The 25,097-nt window shown below is 51.1% G+C and overlaps 7 protein-coding genes and 1 non-coding gene across 8 annotated transcripts; 3 read left to right on the forward strand and 5 right to left on the reverse strand.

Moving 5' to 3' along the window:
• Positions 1 to 1,128: 1,128 nt before the first annotated feature.
• STEHIDRAFT_t210 lies at positions 1,129 to 1,202 on the reverse strand. The gene has a single exon. It is a non-coding gene; the product is annotated as a tRNA-Val (tRNA).
• A 102-nt stretch (positions 1,203 to 1,304) lies between these two features.
• Positions 1,305 to 3,074, forward strand: STEHIDRAFT_140926 (alpha-L RNA-binding motif-containing protein). Its single transcript, XM_007306996.1, has 3 exons — positions 1,305 to 1,384; positions 1,447 to 1,923; positions 2,278 to 3,074. The coding sequence occupies exons 1-3, from the start codon at positions 1,337 to 1,339 to the stop codon at positions 2,932 to 2,934; spliced, it is 1,182 nt and encodes a 393-aa protein (XP_007307058.1). The 5' UTR covers positions 1,305 to 1,336; the 3' UTR covers positions 2,935 to 3,074.
• A 4,031-nt stretch (positions 3,075 to 7,105) lies between these two features.
• On the forward strand, positions 7,106 to 10,308 carry STEHIDRAFT_123515 (uncharacterized protein). The gene is made up of 6 exons (XM_007306997.1): positions 7,106 to 7,959; positions 8,020 to 8,089; positions 8,152 to 8,336; positions 8,412 to 8,892; positions 8,954 to 9,121; positions 9,213 to 10,308. Exons 1-6 carry the CDS (start codon positions 7,282 to 7,284, stop codon positions 9,617 to 9,619), a joined length of 1,989 nt encoding a protein of 662 aa, XP_007307059.1. The 5' UTR covers positions 7,106 to 7,281; the 3' UTR covers positions 9,620 to 10,308.
• Positions 10,309 to 11,063: 755 nt separating this feature from the next.
• Positions 11,064 to 12,613, reverse strand: STEHIDRAFT_159566 (uncharacterized protein; the record flags this gene model as incomplete). Its single annotated transcript, XM_007306998.1, has 8 exons — positions 11,064 to 11,357; positions 11,457 to 11,555; positions 11,620 to 11,728; positions 11,790 to 11,943; positions 12,013 to 12,115; positions 12,175 to 12,352; positions 12,416 to 12,458; positions 12,520 to 12,613. The coding sequence occupies 8 exons, from the start codon at positions 12,611 to 12,613 to the stop codon at positions 11,064 to 11,066; spliced, it is 1,074 nt and encodes a 357-aa protein (XP_007307060.1).
• A 1,041-nt stretch (positions 12,614 to 13,654) lies between these two features.
• On the reverse strand, positions 13,655 to 15,174 carry STEHIDRAFT_133035 (NAD-P-binding protein; the record flags this gene model as incomplete). Its single annotated transcript, XM_007306999.1, has 7 exons — positions 13,655 to 13,788; positions 13,854 to 13,998; positions 14,092 to 14,265; positions 14,321 to 14,439; positions 14,512 to 14,571; positions 14,641 to 14,782; positions 14,851 to 15,174. The coding sequence occupies 7 exons, from the start codon at positions 15,172 to 15,174 to the stop codon at positions 13,655 to 13,657; spliced, it is 1,098 nt and encodes a 365-aa protein (XP_007307061.1).
• A 1,486-nt stretch (positions 15,175 to 16,660) lies between these two features.
• Positions 16,661 to 17,400, reverse strand: STEHIDRAFT_148699 (uncharacterized protein). Its single transcript, XM_007307000.1, has 3 exons — positions 17,105 to 17,400; positions 16,805 to 17,047; positions 16,661 to 16,738 (listed from the first exon to the last, which is right to left on the reverse strand). The coding sequence occupies exons 1-2, from the start codon at positions 17,343 to 17,345 to the stop codon at positions 16,854 to 16,856; spliced, it is 435 nt and encodes a 144-aa protein (XP_007307062.1). The 5' UTR covers positions 17,346 to 17,400; the 3' UTR covers positions 16,661 to 16,738; positions 16,805 to 16,853.
• A 366-nt stretch (positions 17,401 to 17,766) lies between these two features.
• Positions 17,767 to 21,047, reverse strand: STEHIDRAFT_62468 (uncharacterized protein; the record flags this gene model as incomplete). The annotated part of the gene is made up of 12 exons (XM_007306750.1): positions 17,767 to 17,862; positions 17,934 to 17,940; positions 18,102 to 18,271; positions 18,331 to 18,749; positions 18,807 to 19,227; positions 19,271 to 19,510; positions 19,566 to 20,114; positions 20,204 to 20,349; positions 20,409 to 20,505; positions 20,568 to 20,755; positions 20,824 to 20,917; positions 20,970 to 21,047. The coding sequence occupies 12 exons, from the start codon at positions 21,045 to 21,047 to the stop codon at positions 17,767 to 17,769; spliced, it is 2,505 nt and encodes an 834-aa protein (XP_007306812.1).
• An 839-nt stretch (positions 21,048 to 21,886) lies between these two features.
• Positions 21,887 to 25,044, forward strand: STEHIDRAFT_170389 (uncharacterized protein; the record flags this gene model as incomplete). Its single annotated transcript, XM_007307001.1, has 11 exons — positions 21,887 to 22,213; positions 22,297 to 22,438; positions 22,519 to 22,578; positions 22,663 to 22,781; positions 22,842 to 23,015; positions 23,099 to 23,243; positions 23,312 to 23,425; positions 23,593 to 24,371; positions 24,440 to 24,624; positions 24,707 to 24,827; positions 24,940 to 25,044. The coding sequence occupies 11 exons, from the start codon at positions 21,887 to 21,889 to the stop codon at positions 25,042 to 25,044; spliced, it is 2,271 nt and encodes a 756-aa protein (XP_007307063.1).
• Positions 25,045 to 25,097: the final 53 nt, after the last annotated feature.

Below are 25,097 nucleotides of genomic sequence, written 5' to 3' on the forward strand. Positions count from 1 at the left end.
CGCAAATCGTGAGGCGATGAAGGTCTGGTGCATCTACGCACTTGCTAACATTGATCAACGATCGAGCGCTCCACCGCATGCGCCCGTCCGGATTGTCACCTAGATGCGAAGGATGTCGAGGAGACTTGACGACGAATACGAGGGTTTGTAGTTGTGAAATATTAGAGTCTTACGACTGGGAGCATGAAATTCGATATTCGGGACCGCCAATGTGAGAACTACGAGGGTGTTGATCGACATCATCATCGGAAGGGGAATACAGGCAGCCTGCGTGAGGTCAAGATGGAATTTCTTCAACGTCTTTGAAGACGCCACACGCTCAAGTGTCGGGATAAAGCATTCGAACCCATGGACGGACGGCCAATCCCATGGCCCCTTGAGGGTCACTTGTACGTCCTCGAGTCGTGGGCACATGCGCAAGATCTCATTCATGCAGAGCGATACCTTGCGTTCGAGACTCGTAGCTATTGAAGGACAAAACACCAAGCTGCGAACGAGGGGACCGAGAGGCCTGCGGTTGGACTCGGAGGGAATGAGGTCGGAGCGAAGAGCCAAGAGGAAGGGATAGACTTGGGACACACAGTCAAGGACAACATCTTGGTATAGATGTTTTTGACCGATGCCGTTCCATAGGCGGCATACAGTCGTGATGACCCTAGCTGTGCGAATGTAGCGACGAGAGGCTGGTGGCGCAAGCCCCCAGCCATAGGTAGGATTGAGAACAATGGCAGGATCCCGATGAGCTACTGCAATTGTGAAGATCGAATCCCATATCTCGAACGGAAGAGCGAGGCTCTGTGCATGGGAGTTATGATTCAGCGACGACGCTCATGAGTTTACAGGTTACTCACCATGACCGATCCTTTACTTGAGGGTCTCGAGGCCGGACCAAGATGGACCGTGACTATGAACGCAGACGGAGTCGAAATATAGCGAAGGAAAGGGCAAAGGGTTCCCGCGTCACAGAATATAAGGAAAAGCCGCACAATGGAGCCTGTCTCAACACAGTGCGGCTTGTGTGTACAAGTACAAAGGAAAAACAACGGTGTACGTACGTTCTAGGACCACAATCGATGCTTTTATGCCGGAGTTGGGTGGAAAAACTCGTGGGGGCCAGAGAGCAAAAGATGATTCGACCCAGGCTCGAACTGAGGACCTTCTGTGTGTTAGACAGATGCGATAACCAACTACGCCATCGAACCATACGTATGTGCCCCTTGGAGTAAATGTAACGTGTTCGGCTGCACCCTTCCAGGCGAAACTCGGAAACGCCTGTTGAAGTCGACGTGAAGCTTGAACATCCCCGCTCATCTTGGTCTTCAGCTCTTCTCCAACAATGCGGGACCAAAATATTTACAGTCTCGCAAGGGCTCTTCCCCGGATGGTAAGTCTTTGAATAGATCCAGCTGTGCATTTTTCTGATGCATATCATGGATTCTTTTGTAGAGCTGGGACCGACGCAATCTGTTCAACCTTTGGCGACGTTCTCAAGGCCGCCTTCAAAAAGATGCCGTATTCACAGACACTAACAAGACCCTCTACCAACAACGATGGTTGTCCAAAAAGCTTGTCCGAGCTTATCACGGCGACTACATTCCCGAAAAAATCTTCAAACGGTGGTACCTACCACAACTTCTTCCTGACGTCCGGCCACGAAAACCTTCCGGCAGTTCGCCACAAGCTATCGACCTTAGCAAGTGGGCCAATCAGGAGGAACACGTTAGTAGGGAGTTGAAGAAGAGGGAGAGAGCGGCAGAGTTGAGTGCGGTTGGGAAGAAGGGGTTGGCACCGGTTGGGAGTTTGATGTTCATGGAGGTGGAGAGGCGGATAGACGTGGTCGTGTTTCGATGTTGTTTTGCGCATAGCATCTATGAGGCAAGGAGGCTGGTCATCCATGGCAGGGTACTGCTCAACGGCAAAGTGGTGCGTGTTTTTCCATTGCCCTCAACCAGAGTTCGGCAGAGGCGTTGCCTGGTCCTCGTATGCATAGCATGCTGTTGTCTACTCTGGTGGCATACTGTATCTTTAGACCGTCGTTTGGTTTTGGTACGCCGAACATACTACCCTCTAAGAGGTGAATCTCCGTATCACCAAGAGGATATAGCCGTCGTTTCTGGCATGCCACGACTCGCGTTCTATATCTGTTCACCCAAAGGTTTTGTATTCCCTTCAATGATCATAACGCGTCGCAAAACGCGTAAAGACATCCTCGCTAGCCCATGCCGAACTCAGTGCCTCTCCTTTCCACGAATCTATCGCTAATCATCGACCCTACAGCACCAAAATGCCAACACCCGACTCGCCCCAGGCGACATGATCACCGTCGACCCAAAAGCAGTCCGCTTCATCCAGCCTAAATACGTCTACGAATCCGAAGCAGCCCAAAAGGCAGCCGATCGAGCCCATTGGGATGAAGTAGAGGAAGAGCTCAAAGCGAAGAAGGCCGAGCGTGACGCTCTGCGTGCACCTCTCGACGAGAATGGCACCTCTTCTCTCGCTCGCGACTACCCCGAAGCCTCCACCACCGACTCCACCTCAGAAGCAACATCTGCGGACTCCGAATCCTCGTCCGAATCAGACGTCGAGCCTTCAGAATCGAAATCGCAAACTCCTACAGAATTCAAATTCAAATCCCACAAGGGGCTCACCCCATTCAAACTCCCACCCTACGCCTCGCCTTTCATCTTCATCCCAGCCTACATCGAACCCTCTTTCAAAACGTGCTCCGCCATCTACCTGCGTCATCCTACCGCACGTCCCGGATACTCCGAGATTCCGACGCCCTACCATGCGGATGGGGAGATCGTCAGACTGGCTTGGGAGTGGTATACGAGGGTGAGACCGAGGATGCGGAGTAGGAGTCAGTTGGCAAGGATGCCGGAGAATAGGAGAGTCATTGGAAGGGACGAGAAGACGGCCGTGGGGACGTTCTGAGCGGTGATCAGACCTGCTGAGAGGGTTATGACTGGCGGGGATGCGATGAGTGAGAATCGGACGGCGGAGAGAAAGTGGCGGGATGTGGCGAAGTGGCGCTGGTCGAGTTGAGTGGCGCCTGCGAGAGGTTGCTTTGGTCTTACCGTATGTTCTCTTTGGGCGCATTAATCCTTCTGCTTGCAATCTGTTCTCCTCTCACTCCTTCCCGCAACACTGGCCGCTACCGATGACCTTTTGTGTGAGGTCTGCCACGGAGTCTAGAAATGACTCTTGCATGGTAAGTCTCCATCATCCCGTCTTTCTTCCTCTCGATTGGTCTCGAGAGTGTGTGGCGAACGTCGCAGATCGCCATCGATCGTCAGGCGCAGTTCTCTCACTACCATCACCGTCGACGCAGATCGTTGATGGCCAAGGTCGCTTCTATCGCGGACTCAGGACTGCGCAGGCCCTTTCTTGCTTTAAGGTCATTCGTGGAGAGGAAGCACGACCTCCATTGACTCTCACGCGTGTGCGTTTTGGTTGGCCAATACTGTGAAACGCATGAACCAGCCGTTTGCATTGTGCGCAATTGTTGGCCCTTCCGCTACAGATTCTGTATTGCCCTGTTCCGCTCGAAAACCCGTTCTACGACATGTTCCTACTCTATGCATCTTTCGGTGTGATCGTAGCTATTGGCGAGCATCGGACTGCCTTTGCACGACATGATTGGCCGTGTGGTTCAGACAGGTGTGAATCCACTCGCCGCCACACTTCGACCGTGCCTCCTGGTCCTTGGGCTCTCCGGTGCTGTGTTCGTACTGTGTGCTGGTCACAACAGCGATCCGCAGCGGCGTTGAGCACTGGGAGAGCAGTTTGTCCTCGACTGCCCAGTTTGACAGGTTCCTTGTTCAGGCGATACGCACTGGTTGCGTTGTCTTGGTGTTTACGGGGAAGTGCCCGAGATGGGCCGCTTCTTTGTCCTTTAGCTGCTGCGGCGTTCATAAATTCTACCTGTGAGGCTGACTTCGTCTAGTCTGTGAGTTTGTCCTGTTCCAGTCGACTGCTGTATTGTGGCGGAGGGGTCTAGGCGCCTTGTAACGTTTGAGATTTGAGCTTCGTGGCTTTTCCGACTGGATAGTTTTTGACTTCAACGAATCGCTGGGGAAGAGTTCAATCCCTGCTAGATAATCAATCGCTCGTTTGACTAGTCTTCAAACGTTTCTAGTATGTCCACAGTCGACGAACGGTCATGGTGCTCTCTTTCAAAACTAGTGACCTGCTTCGAAAAGGGACGGTGACGGTAACGGTGCTGTTCTTTCGTCCTCGCGGCGGTGTTGCTCTATGTATATATGGAGCACAAGGTGAATATGGGAGGATTCCGAGAGTTTCAGGGTCTATCATCTTCTACCATCAAGCTACTAAAATCGACATCGAGCTGTTCAGACGCTCACACTGGCAACGCTCCAACTATCTAACTGCTAAACGAGTATTTTATCACTACCATTCGATGACGATCTTCGTGATCGGAGTGGAAGCGTATTCTTATCGCTGACGATTTGGAAGGAGGCATCCTCGCCTAACATCCTCGCCATGCTGTTTGGATAGTCTCAGCTCTTGTCATTGGACGGCAGGACCTTCTTCGTCGTTGACTGGCTGAGGTTCTTCGTTGCTACCTTATCGCTCACCTCGCTTTGAAGGAAGTCGAACGAGCCCTGCCAAGTTTTGTGCATAGACAAGGCCTCAGATCTCTTAGTTGGCTTCGTTGGGCGCTGTGGTTCTTGACCGGTACCAACTCGGTGCTGTCTAGAGTCTTTCATGAAGCTGTAAGGTACTTACTTTATATCGCCTACGTATCCTTTGGAAGAACAAGCTTATAATATGCCAAGTTGCTCCCTGTTACTCTTGGACAGAATTCGATCGAAGCACGAATCGAAGCCGTCGCTAGCGGTCATCCCATTGAACGCTCCACTGGACGTTCATGAAGCTATGCAGGAGATAGAGAGCTTCTATCCTTGTTGTGTTGCTTGGCATTCTTTTTCGGAACTCGGATCCAGACGCGAGATTTGAACAGAAATGATGGAGGGTACTTATTGTATGGCGAGGATTGTCCAACCGACTCCGTCTTCGAGTTCCCCGTGGATGGTGGTACTGGATCCACCCGTCACATAAACAAATGAGGCGTCACTAGCTGTAGACCGGTAAGGAAACTTAGGAAAGACAAAGACCGACAGGTCTGTAGATGGATATTTGTAGAGGACCATGGACAAGCCTACTTACACCCCCGTCCATACAGCGTGGGACGTTGACGACCGCTTCGCTCTCCGTCATGTTTTTCTTCTCGTTATTATTTCGGTTTCTCCGAATCCATCATCCGTATGTCAAGTTGCGAGATCAGAGATTCATGGAGAAGACATATACGCATATGGTCCCGGTGGTTTGTTGAGGTAGCAACCGGCGCTCGGAAGCCCGGCGGTACGGAATGATAGCTGAACTTCCCTGAGAAGAGAAAAAAAAACCATTCAGCGCCAGTAAAGCACCCACTGCCTCAAATGTAGAATACGGTGCTGGTGAGCAGAGTGAAAAGCCCGAGAGAAGTTGCGAAGTTTAATCCTGCCCGGTGCTGGGACACTCACAGTTAGCCGTCCCAGCGGGACACGGAGAAGGTTCGTCGAAGCACGTACCGCTCTGCAGGAACGACGCCGCAGCAAAAAACCGATGTCTGTCCCGTCTTGGCAGGAACAAAAAGTGCATCATCATCCCTGCAAGGGGCCGAGAGCGAATCACGGCTCGTCGCTTAGTTGCCTGACGTGCGCCTTCGCCGCAGATATTGATTGTTTCCACTGCGCCGGGCGGAGGCCGAGAGGATGGAGACTTGTCATACATTTCGGGATTGAGAAGTGCTTCTGCTGACGGTAGCCGTTCAGGGGAAGAATCAGAGATGCCGCAAGAGCCACTTTGAAGTGATAGTCGACCGGAGTGGAAACAATGGAATGCGCGTAAGCATAGGAGTTGAGTCCAGTAGTACGTGTTATTATATATACGGTCTTTCGTCGGATAACATGGAGGTATAAGTAAATGAAAGAAGAGAAATATATGGGTTGAATAGAGGTTGTATGGAAGTGTGGCGTAACAATACGGCGTTCTCTGGAATGGCATCGATTCACGGGCAGGATTGCGATGAGTCTGTCTGCTCTCATGGCTTAGGGTGGTGGGAAGAGATGCTCGTCCTGGACGAGACTCCGTAGAAGAATCGAATTCCGTTTTGCAAGGAGAAGAGCGAGCCTGGAGAAACAAATACCAAAGTGGGATTCCTGCCCAGTTCGGCCTGAGAATGACTGAGTTGTCGACCGGCCACCCACACGGATCAATGGCAGCAGGACGAAGCAGATCAGGATTTGTAGGCGAACGCTGTGATTCATGGGCGAATCCGTCCACAATAGGATGGGCAAGAGCGAAATTGAGGTGGAGTAGAAAGTACGATATTGGCCACCTGCCTGTTGGTGCAGTTCGATTGAATGCGAAAACTATGAAAAAGCTGCAGACTTATTATACCGTCCATATCCACGCATAGTAGAGAGCGCTCTGGGAGCAGTGGCCGGCGCAAGTTCTGATGATGCGCTGAACCGAATCAGTGTATCCGGTCAATTGTGGTGATCGAGACGCTACCACTCGCTTGGGCATTCAACAAACTGTCGATCCTCCACAATCAGCGTCGTTTGCACTTCTTTCTCTTCCACCACCACCACCACCACCTCCTCCTGCTCGAATTCAATCTAATGCCTTTTGCATAGCCGTAAAATGGTCTCCATTCCCGGCAACAACCTCAGCCCCTTGGAACACCCGATAAGATAAGATGGTCGCCAGCGCAGTGCCACTCGAATACTTTGTTACAGTTGTCTTGAATTGGGGCTGCGGTCGGAATGCAATTGGGAAAATGTCGGTGGAGGGCCTCGATGGGATGATTGTGAGTCCAGCATGATGTGGTGAATTGGCTGCGACGTTGCGAGGCGAAGGAGGGCAGTTGCCATGCGTCTTCCTCGCGCTCCGACCGTCGCACCCCGGATGTGTGTTCCTTGTCCGTGCTTCAAGGGTACTGCGCTAGTGCACGAGGTTTCTTTTAGTCCTTGCCTCTGTCTCCACAGATTACAACGAGATCTCTTCTGTTGTCCTACATCCACCGCTTTGTTCCCTGGAGATATAAGGCCCTCCCAGCCACGACAAACGTACCCTCCTTAGTTTCGCCTCTTTCTTTCCGTGCTTCTCTTCGTTCCCCTCTTTTCTCTCTCCTCTCTCTTATTATCATCAGGCTGGTTAACCTGATCCCGTCCCCCTTTGACTGATCTCATAGACACGCTCGCTCTCTTTGCAATGGCTCAGTCTTCCTCTCCTTCTGCCTCTTCGACGGCGGCCGCTGGCGGTGCGTCCTCCACTGCTGCAGCGAAGGCAGCAGCGGCAGCCGCCCCAAAGTTCTCCGACACCGATTTCGTCTACCATATCGATCTCTTTTTGATTTGTCTCTTCGGTCTCTACGTTCTCACCACACTCCCCCGCGCCATCGCCCGCTATTCCTACACCCATGGCTTTTTCCAGGGCCTCATCCTTCGCTCCGGCTCTCCGAAGCCCTCGAATTCACCTTATCGCTCTAACACGATGAGGAGCACTGCAAGCCGTGCGACCCTCGGTAACGGATCAGACGAATCGCACACCTACGCCTCGCATGCCAACTTGGTCCACAAGGGCAATGAGGCCAACTTCGCCAACAACCGACCCCCGACCCGCGTCCCTCGTTGGGCCACCGTCATTCACCCTTTGGTTTCGTACTGCCTCAACAAACGTGTGGCTGCGGGATTTTCGGTTGGAAAGGTTATCATCTCCTTGGCCTATACCGCCGTGGTCTTCTACGCGGCGTTCTATGGCCCGGAGGTCAACCCATTCTCAGACTCCGTTCGTGCCGGATTCGTTGGGACGTCACAGATTCCGATCGTCATCGCCCTCGCGAACAAGAACAATGCCCTCAGCTACTTGTGTGGACTTGGTTATGAGAAGGTTCGTCGTTTCTTTTTCCCCTGCGCGTGTTTTTTTCGTTAACAATATTGGCTCTTGCAGCTCAACTACCTTCACCGTTTGTCTGGCCGTCTCGTGGTCCTCGCCATTAACGTCCACGCTCTCGGTTACAGTGCGTCTCGGGTTTATCTATTTTAATTCGCCGAAGCTAATCCCGCTTGTTTTCCTCCGCAGTCTACAAGTGGTCTATCGCGGGCACCATCGCCGAGGACCTCGCTGAGATGAAGATCCTTTGCGGTGTCATCGGTCTCGCCGGTGCCGACGCTATCTTCTTCCTCTCCATTCCGCTCATCCGCCAGCACTGCTACCACCTTTTCTTCTACTCGCACATTCTCGGCTTCTTTGCCTTCATGATTGGTGTAAGTCTCGTGGTCCATGTTTCTCTCCTTGAATCTGCACAACTAACCGCGCTCATTTGCTTCGACATGTTATAGGGACTTTACCACTACCCTCCCTGCGTTCCATACTGCGCCACCGGTCTTATCCTCTACGGTGCCGACCACCTCTTCCGTACCCTCAAGACTCGTACCACGACCGCCATCCTTACCCCTCTCCCTGCTCTCGGCGCGACCCATATCTCCATGCCGAAGCTCACCGAGGGCTGGCGCGCAGGCCAGCACATCCGTCTGCGTGTTCCCGCCGCCTCTGGCTACTCCTTCTTCGGTGTCCTCTGGAACTGGACTTTCGGACGTGCCAGGCCGTTCTCCATCGCTACTGCTGCGGGTGGCAACGGATTGGACTTGGTCGTGAAGAGCAGGAAGGGCAAGTGGACTGGTGCGCTTTACGAGTGTGCGCAGGGTCAGGATGGTAAGGGGTCGCCTGGCGGCGGGTCCAACTGGAACGAGAAGGAGAGGGACATGGAGTATGGGTTCAATGGTGGACGTGAGGTTAGGGTGTTGGTCGAGGGACCGTACAGTGCGTTCGTTCCTCTTGCTCGTGCATAGGACGTCTGACTCATCGGAATTGTTCTGCGTAGGTGGTCCTGGGTACACCATGTTCACTTCGTACTCTGGCGCCCTTCTCGTCGCCGGAGGGAGTGGTGTCACCTTCATTCTCTCCGTTTTGGAGGATATCCTCCAGAAACACGCGGAGGGCCGCAGTCGGCTCCGTGTCATCGAGGTCGTTTGGTCCGTTTCCGACCCTGGTACGTTCTTACCTTTTGGTCTCTTTTTCCATTTCTCGGAGCTCCAGAGTTCCTTCATTTGCTGACCTGTTCGTGTTTGTCTCGTTAACAGCCGTATTGAGTAACCTCCTTCCAACGCTCACCGCCCTCCTCCGCCCACGTCCTTCTCCCCACGCATCCCTCCAACTCCGTATCACCGTCCACTACACCCGGGCTCCTAAGTCTCTCCCCCCATCCTCATCCCTCCCCGCCGGTCTCCGTCTCCTCCCCTCCCGCCCCAACCTCGGCAACACTCTCACCGAGACCGTCGATTCTGTCATTTCGACGCACGCGATGGGCAGTGGAGGATACGGTGGCAAGGGAGCCGTGACGGAGGAGTATCCTTGCGGTGTCATTGTTGGCAGCTGTGGGCCGGTTGAGTTGGGTGATCAGGCAAGCGATGCGGTGGGTACTGTCGATTGGAAGAGGTGGAGGGAAGTTGGAGGGGTGGAGGCGTACGATGAGGTGTTCGGGTGGTAAACGCCCTACACTTTTTCCGTTCCTCCATTTCTTCCTCTTCGCCTCTATGCCGTGGGTCTCCGGTTTCTCGTGGCTGCGAAAGCGGCTGTGTGTGTGAGCATGCCATCACGTAGGGGAGGGGCTTCGTCTTCCATTTTTTGTGTATCGCCTTGGTTCGATTCGTTTGGGAGGTGGAGTTCCGACGATGGATGCAGGGAAAGTGTGTCGAGTGTGGGTTGGTGAAAAGAAGGCTGCTGAGCTCATCGACATCGTTTGCTTTTGATAGTTCCCAAAGCTTCCGACCCGATCTTGCTCGTTCCGTTCGTTCGCTTTAATCGTCGTCGTTCGTTATCTCCGCGTTACCCCCCTTTCCTCACTCCCCCACAAGGACTTTCAGCGTTTCGGTTTGGAAGTCCTTATGGCCCCGAACGCTCGACTATTATTTATTGCGTACGAATTCCTGCAGCGCTTCTTATTTTACGTTCAACCTGGCCTAGTGCCTACCTGCTTGATTTCTTGTTTCTTGCCCGTGCTGCTGGTGTGGTGTGTTATGGTTCGTCGGCGGAGACCACTGGTTTGGTCTCTGTCCGCGATCCTCCCGCCGCCCTGTAGCTCCCACGATTTCTCGGTTCGTCTTTCGTCATCTGTCTTTCCTGCTATATTTATTCTCCTTTCCGCTGCTGTATTTCGTAGCTACCCTCCCTTGTCACTCATATCGATATTTACGTGTGTTCGTCGATGATTCAGAAGTTCGCCGCCGTGCTATTTACTCAGTTATTGCTAGCAATGATATGGTATGTATGGCTCTGGCCGGGGCACGTATTTAGAAGATCTTGGATCGGATTCGGATAGAACGAATGTGGATCGAATTGTAGTACTATAGATGTTCTTGTGAATAAATGGTCCAGTCGGGATTGTGCTTGTGCGTGTCCTTCGTAGTTTGGATATATTCTCACGAGTAGCAAACACCTTACATCAAGGTTCCGGATGAAATTTCCCACAGGTTGAAGCAAACTGAGAGCAGCTAGAGAGAATCTGAGTCTGAATGCTGCACTGTTGCCATATTGCCGAACTTGAAGCACATCATCCACTAGCAGAGAAAGGGCTTGCTCTGACCCTACATTTGTGCAACACCATCCGCGGAAGACTCAAGATAGTGCACGCACAGGCGAGATGTTCAACGGAAGACGTCTTCGCACCGTTCTCAGAGATGTGAGGCAAGCTGTCGGCATCGAGTAGGAGAATGGTTTTAAGCTATGATTGTGGATTTCGATTGGTGTGTGAAGGTTAAAGAGGCATGGTATTCCGTTGTTTTGAATGAAACAGAGCTGATTCCCTGGCATGAAGTTGTTGTTTGTGGTGGTCTCGTGTATAGACTATAAATAGAGCATGTGATAATTGTACACGTCTGTAGTCTTATGCTATCCCTTCGAAGATATGGACAATAGTCATCCAACCTTTAGAGTCACATCCTGGATGAAGCCGCACCGCCTGGCCCGAGCTCCTTCATCGCCTCCAGGTCCTCTCGGTGGTCGGGAAGATTGACATTAGATGTCCCCGGTGTTGGATCCAAGCTGGTGCTAGTACCGGTGGCTGATTCAGAGTCCGAGTCAGAGGGCATCACCAAGTCTGGAAGTGAGTTTGGATCGCTTGGTATATTGTGAATGTTGCCGGGCTCGATATTACCAACGGACCACACACTGGTCTGTTGTTCTTGCTGCATTTGAATGAGAACGACAATAATCGTTGGATATAGGCCCTGATAGAAAGAAGTAGGGTTAGCCTACAAGCACTGTGTGCGTGCTGTGAAAGTGAAGAGGCGCGGGGCACGAGCCAATATTGGTATAAAATGACGCACGGAGATTTGATTGTTAGTAGAGTTGATGATGACCTCTGCATAGCCAGCTGCGGAATCCTGGGGTCGCAGACTTGGCCAATACGTCCAACATTTCGAGACCTAGACGACCATCGATTAATCTTCAATTTCCACGCCCGGTGGCCGACTATGAGGTGGTACGTACCCAGATAAGCAGGTATATGAAACCGGACTCGATTAGAAGAGCTAAAACATTCTCTACAAGTGTCCCCGTCTTCCTTGCGCGGACTGATTTGACCAATTTATGGTGTGTCCTAAATACCCGGAGCTCAGTATCATGATTCTACGGTTCATGACTGAGAAGGTGGCACTCACCAGGCGGTATATGCAATGAGACACGTCGCCGCGAAGTTGGTGGCGACGGAGAGAATGTAGCCTCCAGTTTGGGAGCGTGCACAAGACTGCGCTTCGTGTTCGAGCATGTACCAGCCATGAACACCCATACAGCCAATGAAGAAGGTCGCAACGGCTGCGGAAAAAAAGAAGTAAAGATCGACAACTTAGCCCAATGGAGCTAAGAAAGGTGTTTAGTACCTACCACCGGAAGCGAACAGCAACACCAGCGGTGCGATGATCAACTTCCAACGATACTGGACTAAGTTGCATGCACGCCACACAACGATGGCATCACCGAATACGAACTGTGAAGGATCCTGTCCCGTCAATGATGCGTCTCAAAACGATCTGATCATAATCTAACCTGAAATGAGAAAATAATGGTTTGCGCAAGAACGAACTGATTGGTATGGCTTGAGGTGTTGGGGGCTATCCGCGATGTGGCGTCCAATGTTATAAGGGCCGTCGATAGAAGAAACATGAAGCTGATTGAGATGATCATGAGCAGGTAGGAGCGCTTGTTCTCCTTCTTCCGGTTACGCCTATTGAGTCGATCAATCAGCCTGCGATAAACATCGTACTGAAGCAGAACGTAAAATGCTCACGTTAAGCTTCGTATAGCAAGAATCATGGAAACAAAGTAGATGCCTGTTAGTTGGCATGGGTGAGTAAAAGTAGAGCAGGGACATAAACGACTGGTGCATTTTACCGTATAAGAAGCTCTCGGACATAAGAGCACATACGCTCTGAACGAAACCGATTCCGTAGTCTGATATTGGTGCAGGGCAGTCTGGAGACGTCATTGTGGCTGGCTGAGGGTGACTGAGAGTTTCGACGGCAGGCTTGGGACCAGTTAGCTCAACTCTTCTCTCTACGTAGCAGCATTTATATCGGTCCGTTCGTAGATTTAAGCTGTAGAATGTCGTCACAGTCCAGCATCGGACACAATCCACAACGCAAGCAGTGCACTTGCATCGCGTGGATTGAGTCAAAGATCTGCAACATAACGCAGCCTCATATTCAGTCAAGGGCTCTGAAAGCCACCTACACTGAGTCGCAAAACGACGACTCCGGATGACGGACGGTGGTGTGTAGCCGCCTGAGATTAGATCGTAGTATAAGAATACCGCTTGCAAGGGGAACCAGCAACAACTGACTGGAGTTGGTAAGAAGGTTTTGCCTCTAATACGCGATCAGATCGCAGGATACAAGCCAGGCGTTAGTGGGTATGCTGTACCGTCGGACCTTGCGGTGTCGCCCTTTTTACTTTGTGAATTCAAGCAAAGATGCAGAAGATGAGCCTAAGTTGGCCACATATCGGGATTAGTGATATGCAAAATGATTGGGAATGAGTGGATACAAGTTTCCATGATGATATTGACGTACCAATGACCGTGGTCAGTGAGCAGAAGCCCGCGTGATCATACAAACATATGAAAAATAAAGGGACCCTGACCGTAGCTCTCACTGCATCGCGAAGCTTTGTGGCGCCTGCTGTCACCGCCTCTTGCAACACCACGCGTGGGAATTGTTCGGGCGATTCACGCTCATCTTTCCAGCACTGTTATAGAACAAAGACCTCAACGGTACCAGCTAGTTGCAGCTAACGCGCGGAACAACTGCGATGTAAATTCTTGATCTGACTGTTCCTCGGTGTACCTGAGAATAACCGGAAACTGGAGCAAGGAGTTAGCAGGAGCTCATACAAGTATGAGTTTAAGAGCTTCAGAGAATACAGGGAAAGCAATGTAGATGGTTTCATGAGGAGAACATAGGAAAGGAGCTACGAATGGAGATGACTGAGCATTCAGGTCTGCGACCTATATCCAGATTCCGCGCATCCATCAGTTCTGCACGTCTTCATTGACATCCACACGAACGATAACCTTTCCTGTCGCACGCCCCGTCATGGTCCTTGCATATGCCTCTCTCACATCTTTGAACGAGTATATTGAGTCTATAGGGACACGCAGCAACCCTGCCGTTGAAGTGCCAATGAGCACGTCAAGGACGACACCAGATGCAAGGCAATAATATGCGTACCTTGATTTACGAGCGCGACCAATTTCTCAGCCCTCTCGGAATCCAGCGGGGTCCTCAGGAACGTAAATCTGCGAGGTGTTCCGCCGAACCAGACAGGCAGCCACCTACTCAAGAGGACGTCGAGCAGAAATCTGGAAAAAGAGTACTACAAGCACGAAGCGGTTCAGTTCGAATAGTGCAACATAAATTCCCAAGAGGTATTGTGCTAGAGTCTGGAAGAGTGTCATCGCTGACTTACTGAATTGAAGTCTGCCCCAACTGCAAGGTAAATCCCAGTCGGGACGAGATACGACATCGAATCCACAAAAAGCGGCCTCGAACCAACGCAGTCGAAGATCATGTCGAAGTTCTTCGCACCGGAAAACTGGGCGGTAAGTTGTTCGTGTAATGGTTGCGTAGTGTAGTCGACAGCCTGATACGGAAGGTCAAAGCTCATTCAAAGTATAAGGAGTACGAAAACCCTGTACCTCATCTGCTCCCATCTGCTTTATGAGCTCGAAGTTCTTTCGAGAGCAAGACGCTACAACATATACACCCATAGCTTTGGCGATTTGAATTCCTGCCAGGCCGACCGACGTAGAGCCCCCTTTGAGAGATTATAGATGCAAGTCGTAGGACAGGCCATAACCCCCAGATAAATAGTGTAGCTCGTGCGTACCATTTATGAAAAGCCGCTGACCTGCGCGTAGCTTGCCTGCTTCGACTATCGCATGATACGCTGATAGAATAGACCCGAATTCACCATTCAGCTTAGGAACACAATGCAGAAATCGTGCCATACACGTACCAGTCTGTACCCTGCCATTCAAGGCCGACGCTTCTTCCCAGCTGAGGAATGTTGGCTTGCTCGTGAGTTCATTCTCTAAAAACGTAGCATGCAACGCAAGGGCGCCACGACCCATCGGAATTCTCCCTACGGGGTCCATGACCTTCAATCCGAGCAATATATTAATGACGACAACCCAGTACACAACGTCCATAGAATGAAGAGACTTACACCGAAGACTTCATCGCCAACCTTGAACCTACCCTCCTTCTCTTCCTCTTCGTATACCTCTTCCACAACTCCCGCTCCTTCGTAGTCTGCGATCTCTTGTGCAACAGGAAGCCAATAGGTTCGCATCCAGGTAGGGATTACACGCCAGTAGTACGTCGTGCCCTTGTAGGGCGAGGCGAACTTCATGCGGACACGAACTTGGCCTGATTTGAGTGCTGGAAGGGGATGATCGGGAACGTATTTGAGCACGGAGGGTGAGGAGTATGCGCCGCGGGAGACAACAATCCATGCGGGAGTCGTCCCGGTGGACGAGAGCGAAGACATGTCAATCAGGTTCCACGGTGTATACGAAGGCGAGTGTCTTTAAGTGGGAGCAGGATGTGAGTGGGAGTAGGCTGACATGTTCAGCATGTGCGCTCATTATAAGTCTCTAAAGGAACCTAGGTTCGGCCGTGAATAGTCAAGCCAAGACTGAGGATAAGTTACTGAAGGCATACAATTTCCCTGGTTCCTCCCACCAGATACCGCAGACGAGCAGCGACGCGACGTGTAATCGGTCGGATTCAACTGCATACATCGCAGAGGGCACTCTTATCTGACAAATAGACAATGGACCTGGAAAATGGGTCATTGGACCATGGCGCAATACGGTAGCACTGTGAGCGCGCAACTAAGACGCAGTATTGCAACCCGGAAGTAAGACCAGGAAAGGGCCAGAATATTTAGAAAATTAGCTTCCGACATATATGATGCCAGCTACAGCCTATTGACTGGGGTTTCCGACCTGCCAAAAGGCTGCATAATACTTACAGCGAGTTTCGAAATGATACGGAATTCCATCTTTCGCGTTTTGGCTCAGCCACAGCTCGGCAGCGACGGAGCTTGCGACGGCACGGAGGTCTCCGCGAACTTGTCTGGACCGTTTTGTATAACCGCTGTGGCCCAACTGTGGCCATCCATGTTTCTCGCTCTGTCCGTCAGTGTAATCAAGAAGAAAGCTCTGTAAAATACATCCATAAGTACAAATGTCTATACGGCAATATTTTCACAGAAATACGACCTTAGAAGAAACTGTCAAGTGATGACTTGCCCCATGCTTGTCGCCAGAAGCCTGCACGCATACCAAAACCTTTGAAGAACATTATGTGAATCTAGCACTCATCAATATTCTATAATTGGGTAATTTCCTCCCTCCCATATGTTCCTCTCGGTTCCCTGTTTATTTACGCACAGGAATTTGAAAGGTCATCGAGCACTTTGTGCATTGGGCCACACACAGGCAAGCCTTGCGGAAATTCCCGTGCCGCGCATGATCCGTCACTGCCGAGCTGTGGCTGAGCCAAAATGCGAAAGATGGAGCTCCGTATCATTTCGAAACTCGCTGTAATACCCGTAGCCTTTGAAGTTGAGGTAGAGAACCGGAGTCGCCCGTGATCCACCGGCACAGCCACAATGGGGACAAAAAATGGGCCCATCTGCAGAAGGTGGCTTCAGCTTTGAAGCACAAGGATTAGAAAGATGACAGAGCGCACCAGAGCCTACTCCCGTTGACGGAGAAAATACGCTCGGGTTACGGAACATGTGCGCGCGAAGGTTTGGAGTCGGCGGAGAGCACACGATACCCCAGACATCCGAGTGTTCCCCAAGAGGTTCAAGCATTCGTCTGTACTTGTGAGCTCGATAGTTCATTTCTGCGTTGTATCATTCCACAACACCAGACTTGATACGAGTACAGACTGGTCCATGGGTATAATCTTGCATGCGAAGAGAGAACATCCCGAGTGTTCACCAACAGAACGACAATTATCTCGTCATTATTATGACGCCCGAACTCAGTAGTATTATAACATAAAACACAACGAAGGGCGGATCTAAGACACGGGTATAACTACATCATGCAACCCCACGCGAATGAATTAGCGTTGTCAAACTGGCAGCCAACAAGGTAACTTACCAATAATCCGAAACAGAGAGCGGAATGAACACATCCTCCTTAGCACTCTCTATAATCCTATCTTGTCCATCCCAATGGTCGTCTTGAGCGTGCCCACGGCGCGATGCAAGGGTGTCCAATCCAGCTGCTCTTGCCTTCCGAGGAGATAGTACATGCCGCGTTGGTAGAGGAACTGGAGGTGGTACGGGAGGTACTTGTACACGCCAATGACGAACAGGCTCGTGATGATCGTGAAGAGGGTCACTATATATGCCCAGTAAGCTCTGGTGGCCCACGAAGTGAAGAATAAGGACGACGCACTGAGAAAAGCCTTCTCCCATGGCTCCAACATGGTAAACACGAATGTGGCTTCAAACCAAATTCGGCAACGCCAAATCATCGCGCTCAAAGGGGCAGATGGAGAGTCGTACGGAGCGAGGTCCCAAGTGAAGATGGTAGGCTCAGCTTTGCGAGCGGGCGACGCGGTCGCTACACCGGTGCTGCTAGGGCTGGCGCTGGCCGCCTTGGGGGTGAGAGTCGTCGTGCTAGAGTGTGCTGACATTATTATATAGCAAGAAGAGACCAAAATTGGCAAGAATATGTTCGCCGAGGTTCGGATTAAAGTGGGTGCTCGTCGCTGTCAGATCACAGAACTGAGAAACGAAACGGAAGGATACACGACTTGGCCGATGCCGGCTTCGGCTGCCTTTGCGTTCTCACGCTCGCCGCCACCCTCCGTCGCCACCTTCGACAACGACGGCGATATTGTCACTCAGAGAACACCAAAGAAGATCGATAAGTGCAAAACGAAGCCTGGGTATACATACAATCGCACAGTTACAGTTACATGACTTTGAGCAAAATCTAACCGCTACTCCCGACCTCAAGCGAAAATTTCCGACTATGTGGGACCAGACGCCTCCACCCCGTACAAGCAGGTCCACGGCACATCCCATGTCGTTTCCCAAGATACATCACGTCTGTTAGGTCGAGACCTTGATGCTATTGAGACGCACGACCAGCGGCAGCAGCGCCATGTTCTCACTCGCCGCGTAGTACTGCACGCAGTCAATGTGGACCTGCATGGAAGGGACGGCTCAGTCAGGTCGACCATACATCGAGTAAAAGGACGAGCGGAACGAGTGCTTACCCTAAGCCTATATTTGGATAAGCAGTAAATATAAAATCATCATTAGGTGAGCGGCAACGGGGAGAAGACGTCGCAGTCGGCACGCCCTCCGAACGCCTTATGGTTGAAGCATTGCCCCATGGCTTCCGTGCCGTGGAGGACGAATGATAAAGACAGAGGATGACTTACCAATGATTGAAGTTGGTCTCGAACTTTGTGAAGAACTCCCACCGCTTTTCCGATGTCGACTGACCCACCTCTCCACTTTCCGAAGCAGACACTACATGGACCGCACTCTTCGTGAGGTGCATCGTGTACAACGAGAAAGTGGAACACGTCATTATCAGTTTTGAGTATGCCTGATGCGATGGTTTATTAGCCACGTAGAATTCACCAAGAGGGGGGATAATTAACCCACCTTGAGGAGCCTCGAACTCGTCAACATACACTCCTTCGTACACGTGTCCAGAAAGTCAACATGATCTCTTAATAGCTGGTCCACCGTCGTCACTTTCGCCAACTTCGCTTCCAGCGTCCTCCAATTCGGCTCAAGCACCTCGAACGTCACAAATGCCAAAATCTGCTGCACCCACGCCAACATCCTCGCCCGCAGGACGAACACCCTCAGTCGCCACTTCTCGAACTCCGGCTGCTGTGGCATCGGAACCCGCCACGGTGTCGCCTTCTGATCGATCCACATCGCGGATAAAGCTTGTTCGACACTTTTTAGGTGGAGGAGGAAGCGGAAGATGAGCTGGTATCGCAAAATGGTATTGCGCGAGATGACGAGTGAGAGTGGAAATTTGACATTGAAGTCGAGCGTGAATACATCGATGGCTGCGTAGAATGCGAATCAAAATGAGGAAAACATAACGTCGTCAGTCATAAACGTACCAGAGATTTGTTTCTTGTCGTCCTTCTCCTTTTGTGCATGCACGCCGTTCTCCACTCCCTCTTCGAAGCCTATCACCCCATTCACACTCACGACCTTCAGTAACCAATCGTACAGTCCGCCCTGGGCCAACGCTACCCTCACGTCCTCCCTAAACATCACATCGTCTCCATGCGCGTCTGCATTCAGTACAATGTCTAGTAAACTCTGCAGTTTCGAGACCGAAACCGACTTCACTGGTCTGCGCAGCTCCGGATATGCAGTGTCGAGGAAGTTGGTGAGGAAAGAGGCATGCGAAAGGAAGAAGTACCGCTTCAGGCACCGTAGTCGCGGTATCAGGTCTTGATCCTTGATGAGGAGTTGTAGAAGAGTGCGGTTTGCGTATGTGTAATCGTCCTCGATGGATTTATAGAACCTGAGTAACTATCAATTAGCTATCGGGATGAACTGTGGGGTGCAATGGCACTCGCTTTTCGTCGTCCATAGAGTAGCTCTCTTCAATGATACTCTTGTCTCGTCGGACGTCGATACCGCACTCCCGAATCACATTCAAATACTTCCCCGCGAGCAACACCTTGTGTTTCCAACTCTCGAGCAGTGGCGGTACGCACGCCCCACCGGGTAGTCTTCCGCTCATAGTCCTGGGCGGGGGAACACCAGCCTGCAGTCGCGTGTTGGGGGCTGATAAGGTCGACCCGTCTCTCAACTAACCAATACACTCCGTCAGACGCAGCATCATTACCAACCATAGAAACACTCACCGTATACCGCCGGTCCCAGTATTCATCCGTATAGTCCTTGTCCAGCGTACCCCTATCGATGAACTTGCTCTCCTTCACACACAGCTCCTCGTACGGATCTACTAACCGTCCAGTTCTCGTCCACATCTGCAACATAGCCACATAGGGTTTCCCCGCCGCCTCCAACAACGCTCCGTAAACCGTCTTCGCCGCCGGATCTCCCGCCATATTCTGCACCCTATCATGCAATATCGCCAGCACCTCTCCTCCCTTCACCGCAATTGAGCTCGCTTCGATCCCACCGCCATCGATCTGCGATAATACGGCTTTGAGGCCAGCGCCACCCAGTCCGAGGGCTTCATTTCGTTCCGCATCTTCTTCATCTTCTTCGTCGTCTGAGGAATGAGAAGAGGATGCGCTGTCGTCTGCGTTGGCGAGTTCGGTGGTGAGTTGGTAGATGAGGTGAAGTGTGTGGACGGTTGGGTGGACGTAGAACCAGAGTTTCTGGAGCGTAAATTGTGGGGAGGTACTATAGGCATGCTCGAGTTGAGAGAGGAGGGTTTGGTAGTCCTGTCAAAAGTGCACACTTGAGAATAGTGCAATAGCAATAGATCATCCCCGCATTCGTCTTGCAGCAGAATATAGGGCAACGAACATACCTTCAACATATCCCGAATTGCTGCACATAATGCATGATTTACCAAACCGAAGTCCAAATGACTTCGAAGCTCGATGAAAGATGAAACGGCGGTGTAATATGTGGCGAGGGGAAGTATCCGTTCCACTAGATCTCGTAGTGACTGGTCTTTAAATTGTCAGGAAGGTCAGAAGACGTTCACCATTCAGCCAGTGGGCCACACGCACCTAACTTCCTTGAAACCGTGAATTTGATCCCTTGGAGTGGATCGTCGTCCTCCGGTGAATACTCTTCATGATACGTGACATGGGTGCCTTCAATACCCTAACGCGACGAATATGTCCTAAGTTCACGGAACCTGGTGTGTTGAATAAGGTAGGACGCACCATCAGCACATAGAGCAAGTCTTCCAATATGACTGCCTCTTGGATCTCCAAAGGCATGGTCTCGAGTTGTTCTTCTTTCGCTTTACCTTTCGATTTGGGCGCTGAAGCGCCTGAAGCAACTCGTACGCGTGAATTGAGAGGTGCGCGAACGAAGGACTCTTCAGCGATGAAGGATGGTTCTATGGGTCCTATAAGTTAATTTCTGAATCAGTTGAACGTTCCTGAGTTTTTCATGGTAAACAAAACGTGCCTCCACGTCTGTCATGTTGCATGCGTCCATCATACACATCTTCATCCTCCTCCTCAAAGCCTTGTCGATTTCGCCTGACAGATGCGATGGTCCCTGTTACCTGCGAGAGATATAGAAAAGGTCGTGACACAAATTAAGGACAAAACACTCACTTTTGTGTACTCTTTCGTCGAGAGTGCCAAATTCTTCCTTCTGCTTAGACTGTTACGATTTGGAGTGTAGGGGTTCATGATGGACTTGGGTGGTGGTGGTGATGGTTAAAGACCAAGTTTCGATCGCGTCTTGGGCGCCACACACGCGCCTAACATGATGTGGCGTGGAGGCGAAGTGTTGTTGAAATACGAGCCTACGAAGGCCTGCGACTCTCTGCGACTGTCTACAACCTTCGTTTTAACCCATATTCATCTCGACTGTTTTTCTCTGATGTCCGTGTCGGTATTTGTAAAACTCATGGACTCCTTAAATAATCACGGAGCACGCCTTGATCCAACATTCAAGAAATGGATAGTTACAGCGACACGCAAGCTTGAAAACACGCCGGCCGAGTTTGCCTGAGTGGACAAGGTGGACACAGTACTAGTCGCGCTCTTTTGATGCTCTCGATATGAAAAGGCTACATGACATCCATTGGGTGACTTTCCGTAGGGGGTTTGTGCACGTTCTAGGCCTAGAACACAGAAAAGAGGCTCAGATCGATTTTTGATTGGCTGAGCCTCGTATTTGTACTTCTGTGCATCAAGAAACACTCCTAGACTCTGCTACGGAAAGTCACCCATTCAAGTTGAGGACCACTCGGTGTCCATTCGTTCCATTGTGGCTGTGCTTGCTCCAGGAACGTCTCGCGCTGCCCTCTATCGTGACCGTAGCGCACGCTCTATAGTGGTCTCTTCGACGCCAATGCTTCCTAATGTCTCTCAGATGGGATTGTTTCACTTGATATTATTTAAGGTCTTTCCTGCTAATGACCATCACATTCTTGATCTGGCGAGTACTTAAACCAGCGAGGCTTAGTACGAAGTTCTTTCAGTATTCCCCGCTATTCCTCTCCAAGTCCCAGCTCCAAACTGCAATGTCCCCCTCGCTCGCGTCTACCGGAACTACTCCCGCCTGGGTAGTTTCCTCTCGTGGTCCATACTCCTCACGCGCCGCCCTCGAATATGTTCCGGACCATCCTCTGGTAGCACTTAAACCAGGCCAGGTTCGCGTTCGAATGAAGTTCGCGTCGGCGTACAAGGGCACAACATACTCCTGGCATGTAATACCCACTTTTGTGCGGAAGCATGTGTTCTCCACCCCACATGAGATCGCAGATTTCGAAGGGGCGGGTGTGGTTGAGGAGGTTTATGAGGGACCCGGAAAGAAAAGTAGGTTCAAAGTTGGCGATGAGGTGTTTGGTGTAAGCTTTCTCATTTCAACTATTTTGCCCGGGATGATAAACCTGATTCTGATCGGTTGCTCTTCAATGTGGCTCTTGAACAGGCTATGGATCCTGTTGGAAAAATCTCCGCGGGCCGTGGTGTAATGGCTTTGCACGCGACGTACCTTGAGGGGGAACTCTCGCATAAGCCGAAGCTCCTCACCTGGGAGGAGGCTGCAGGTGCGAATGGCATGGCTCAGACGGGTGTGTTATATCCAAATTTTTGTCTCTCAAATGTGTGTCCTTGCTGATTAAACAATGCGGGTGTTTGCTCTTTTTGTTAGCCTATTTCTGTATGATCGAAGTAGGCAAGCTTCGCGCGGGACAGCGGATTTTCTTAAATGGTGTGTTTGCACAGCTCATTCTACACCCCTTTTCTTCTGTGACGGCACTTGGGCTACGGTGTGACTTATCACTATATTTTCTAGGCGGCTCTACGTCGGTAGGGCTGGTAGGGATTCAGATCGCAAAGGCAGTGGGTGCATACGTTGTCACGTCTTGTTCGGCAAAGAACTTCGACCTTGTAAAGCAGATGGGGGCTGACGAGGTAAATTTTAAGTTATATCTGGCTGCGTAACTATCTGACCCGATCTATTGTCACACTCAGATCTTCGACTACACTGCACAACCCTTACACGAACAGCTAACTGCCAAATTTTCCGGTGCAAAGAGCTTCGACCTGATTTTCGACGCCGCCGGTACAAGGTCACTGTACTTGCACAGTCCATCTTATCTTATTCCGAGTGGGCGATTCCTTGCTGTCGGAGGCGATCTCAATTCCGTATGTAGCTCGGTTTCCTTCGAGATCGTCCTTCCCCGTTTACCACGTACTTCATACTGATAGGATTGAATGCGTTTGCTCAGTACTCCGTCTCGCGCTTCATTCTGGATATCTTCCTGAACACATGGCAGCCGACCTGGCTCGGTGGCACGCCTCGCAAATTTACCTTCCTAAACACTTTCTTCAATCTGGAGAGGACACAGAAGCTCATCGAGCTCATCGACAAAGGTTGGTACAGTGCTGTCTCACCCCTTATCACGACCGCTGAAATGACGTTCATTGAAACCTTACAATAGGGATGCTGCATGTACCTGTGGATTCTGTCTGGCCCCTCCAAGATGTGAGGCAGGCATATGAGAGAGCTCTTTCTGGACGAGCGAGAGGGAAGGTCGTCGTCCGTATTGATGCCGGTGACATGCAATAATGATAGTTATGGCCCACCGTACTATACACGCTTAGGGTTATGAATAAGGAGCACCAGCACACTAGCTTTCGGTCCTTGGATCGAACTTATGCTGAGCAGGAGAAGATCGAGGTCGTTCAAACTTTAAAAACTTGCGCCTACATTACGTCAAAGTCGGTGTTAACTTTGGATTGATCAGGCAAATTGTTCGCACGGTGCGCGCAGAGCCAAACATGAACCAAACGACAGTGCTTCTCTCCCCTCTTCGTTCTCTACCTCATCGTTCACGGACCCCTTCGTCTTTGGTTTCGTCGTCGTTGTGCATGATGTTCTCGCTCATCTTTAGGCGAAGTGTGTTCCGCACACCCGCCATTTTTAACACCTCTGTCCCATTCCAATTCCAACAACAACTTCAAACGCGAACTTTCTTAACCGCGTCGGCACCGCGTCACCTTGCCGCCCGCACGACCACGGCCACGACGAAATCCGAGGCTGGGTCTGGCACAAAGGCAAAGGCACCTTTTCCTAAAGCCAAATCTGCGACCAATGTTAAGGCTGCGAGTAAGCCCAAGACGAAAGCTCAGGCGAAGCCGAAGAAACCCAAGGCAGCACCCAAACCCAAAGTCAAGAAGATAGTGAAGCCTCCTCGTATGTCTCCTTTTATTTTGTATCTTCTGCTTCGCAAACCGCTGACGAGGCTGCCATTCTCACTCCTACCCACATTCGGTGCATCTGATGTGGTCACGCCTGTCAATTATCTCTCTTCGTCGATATCAGGGGTCAAAGTAACACGAGAGGACTTACCACCCAAGCGTCCCGGCTCGGGCTACATCCTCTATTCCTACGATTACAGGGCTACTCATCCCGTTGACGACAAAACTGTAACTGCCCAGCAAGAATTGGTGAAACGTATAGGTACGGCGTGGACTGAACTTCCCGATGCAGAGAAAGCTGTTCGTACTTCAACACCTCTACCGTCGCAGGCGCGTGGTCTTGATTTTTGTTCTGTTTGAATGTATAGTCGTATGTGGAGCGCGCGCGTACCGAGTTCGCAGCGTACAAAATCGAGTACGACAAGTGGGCAGTCAACGTCCGTCCAGAGGTTTTCAAAGAAATAAACAACAAACGCACCAAGAAGGGGCAGGCCAAGCTTAGGAAGCCACTCGATCCTGGCGTGCCGAAGCGCCCTCTCAATGGCTGGACGAAGTGAGTATCTATCTACATCGTCGCTTACTTTCCTGCTATGATTATCTTTCCGCTACTTACCTCGTGTGGTGATTATCAACAGTTTCCTCACCGAATTCATCGCTCAACATCCCGAAATCGCTGATGGAACTCGGAGCGACCGCGTTTCCAGGTGGTCGAAGGCTGCTAAGGCTGCTTGGGACAGCATGTCAGAAGAGGAGAAGGTTCGTAACTGAGTCCTTGCTTCAGACTCTACTGTACTCGCCGCAATCCCTTCCTGCCAGTTTCTCACCATAGTTTTTTTTGCTGACCCTCTTCGCTTCACCTGGTATATAGAACAAGTACAACGAACCGTACCGCCTCGCATTGAAGGACTATAAAGACAAGATGGTTGCACATAATGCTGCTCTCAAGGAGCTCGAGGCCGCCGGCCGTGCTTAAGCTTGATATGGAGTCCTGACATTCATACGTCTTCCCGAGCTTTCCGTCTCATA

Source organism: Stereum hirsutum (assembly GCF_000264905.1).
Source record: "Stereum hirsutum FP-91666 SS1 unplaced genomic scaffold STEHIscaffold_12, whole genome shotgun sequence".
NCBI classification, from domain to species: domain Eukaryota; kingdom Fungi; phylum Basidiomycota; class Agaricomycetes; order Russulales; family Stereaceae; genus Stereum; species Stereum hirsutum.

Coding starts and splice junctions, on each gene's coding strand:
- STEHIDRAFT_140926 (XM_007306996.1), top strand. CDS start 1,337: ATGCGGGACCAAAATATTTACAGTCTCGCAAGGGCTCTTCCCCGGATG. Junction 1,385..1,446: donor CAAGGGCTCTTCCCCGGATG/GTAAGTCTTTGA, acceptor ATTCTTTTGTAG/AGCTGGGACCGACGCAATCT. Junction 1,924..2,277: donor TACTGCTCAACGGCAAAGTG/GTGCGTGTTTTT, acceptor TCGACCCTACAG/CACCAAAATGCCAACACCCG.
- STEHIDRAFT_123515 (XM_007306997.1), top strand. CDS start 7,282: ATGGCTCAGTCTTCCTCTCCTTCTGCCTCTTCGACGGCGGCCGCTGGC. Junction 8,337..8,411: donor TCTTTGCCTTCATGATTGGT/GTAAGTCTCGTG, acceptor GACATGTTATAG/GGACTTTACCACTACCCTCC. Junction 9,122..9,212: donor TTGGTCCGTTTCCGACCCTG/GTACGTTCTTAC, acceptor TCTCGTTAACAG/CCGTATTGAGTAACCTCCTT.
- STEHIDRAFT_148699 (XM_007307000.1), bottom strand. CDS start 17,345: ATGTCAGCACACTCTAGCACGACGACTCTCACCCCCAAGGCGGCCAGC. Junction 17,048..17,104: donor ATGGGAGAAGGCTTTTCTCA/GTGCGTCGTCCT, acceptor GGGCATATATAG/TGACCCTCTTCACGATCATC.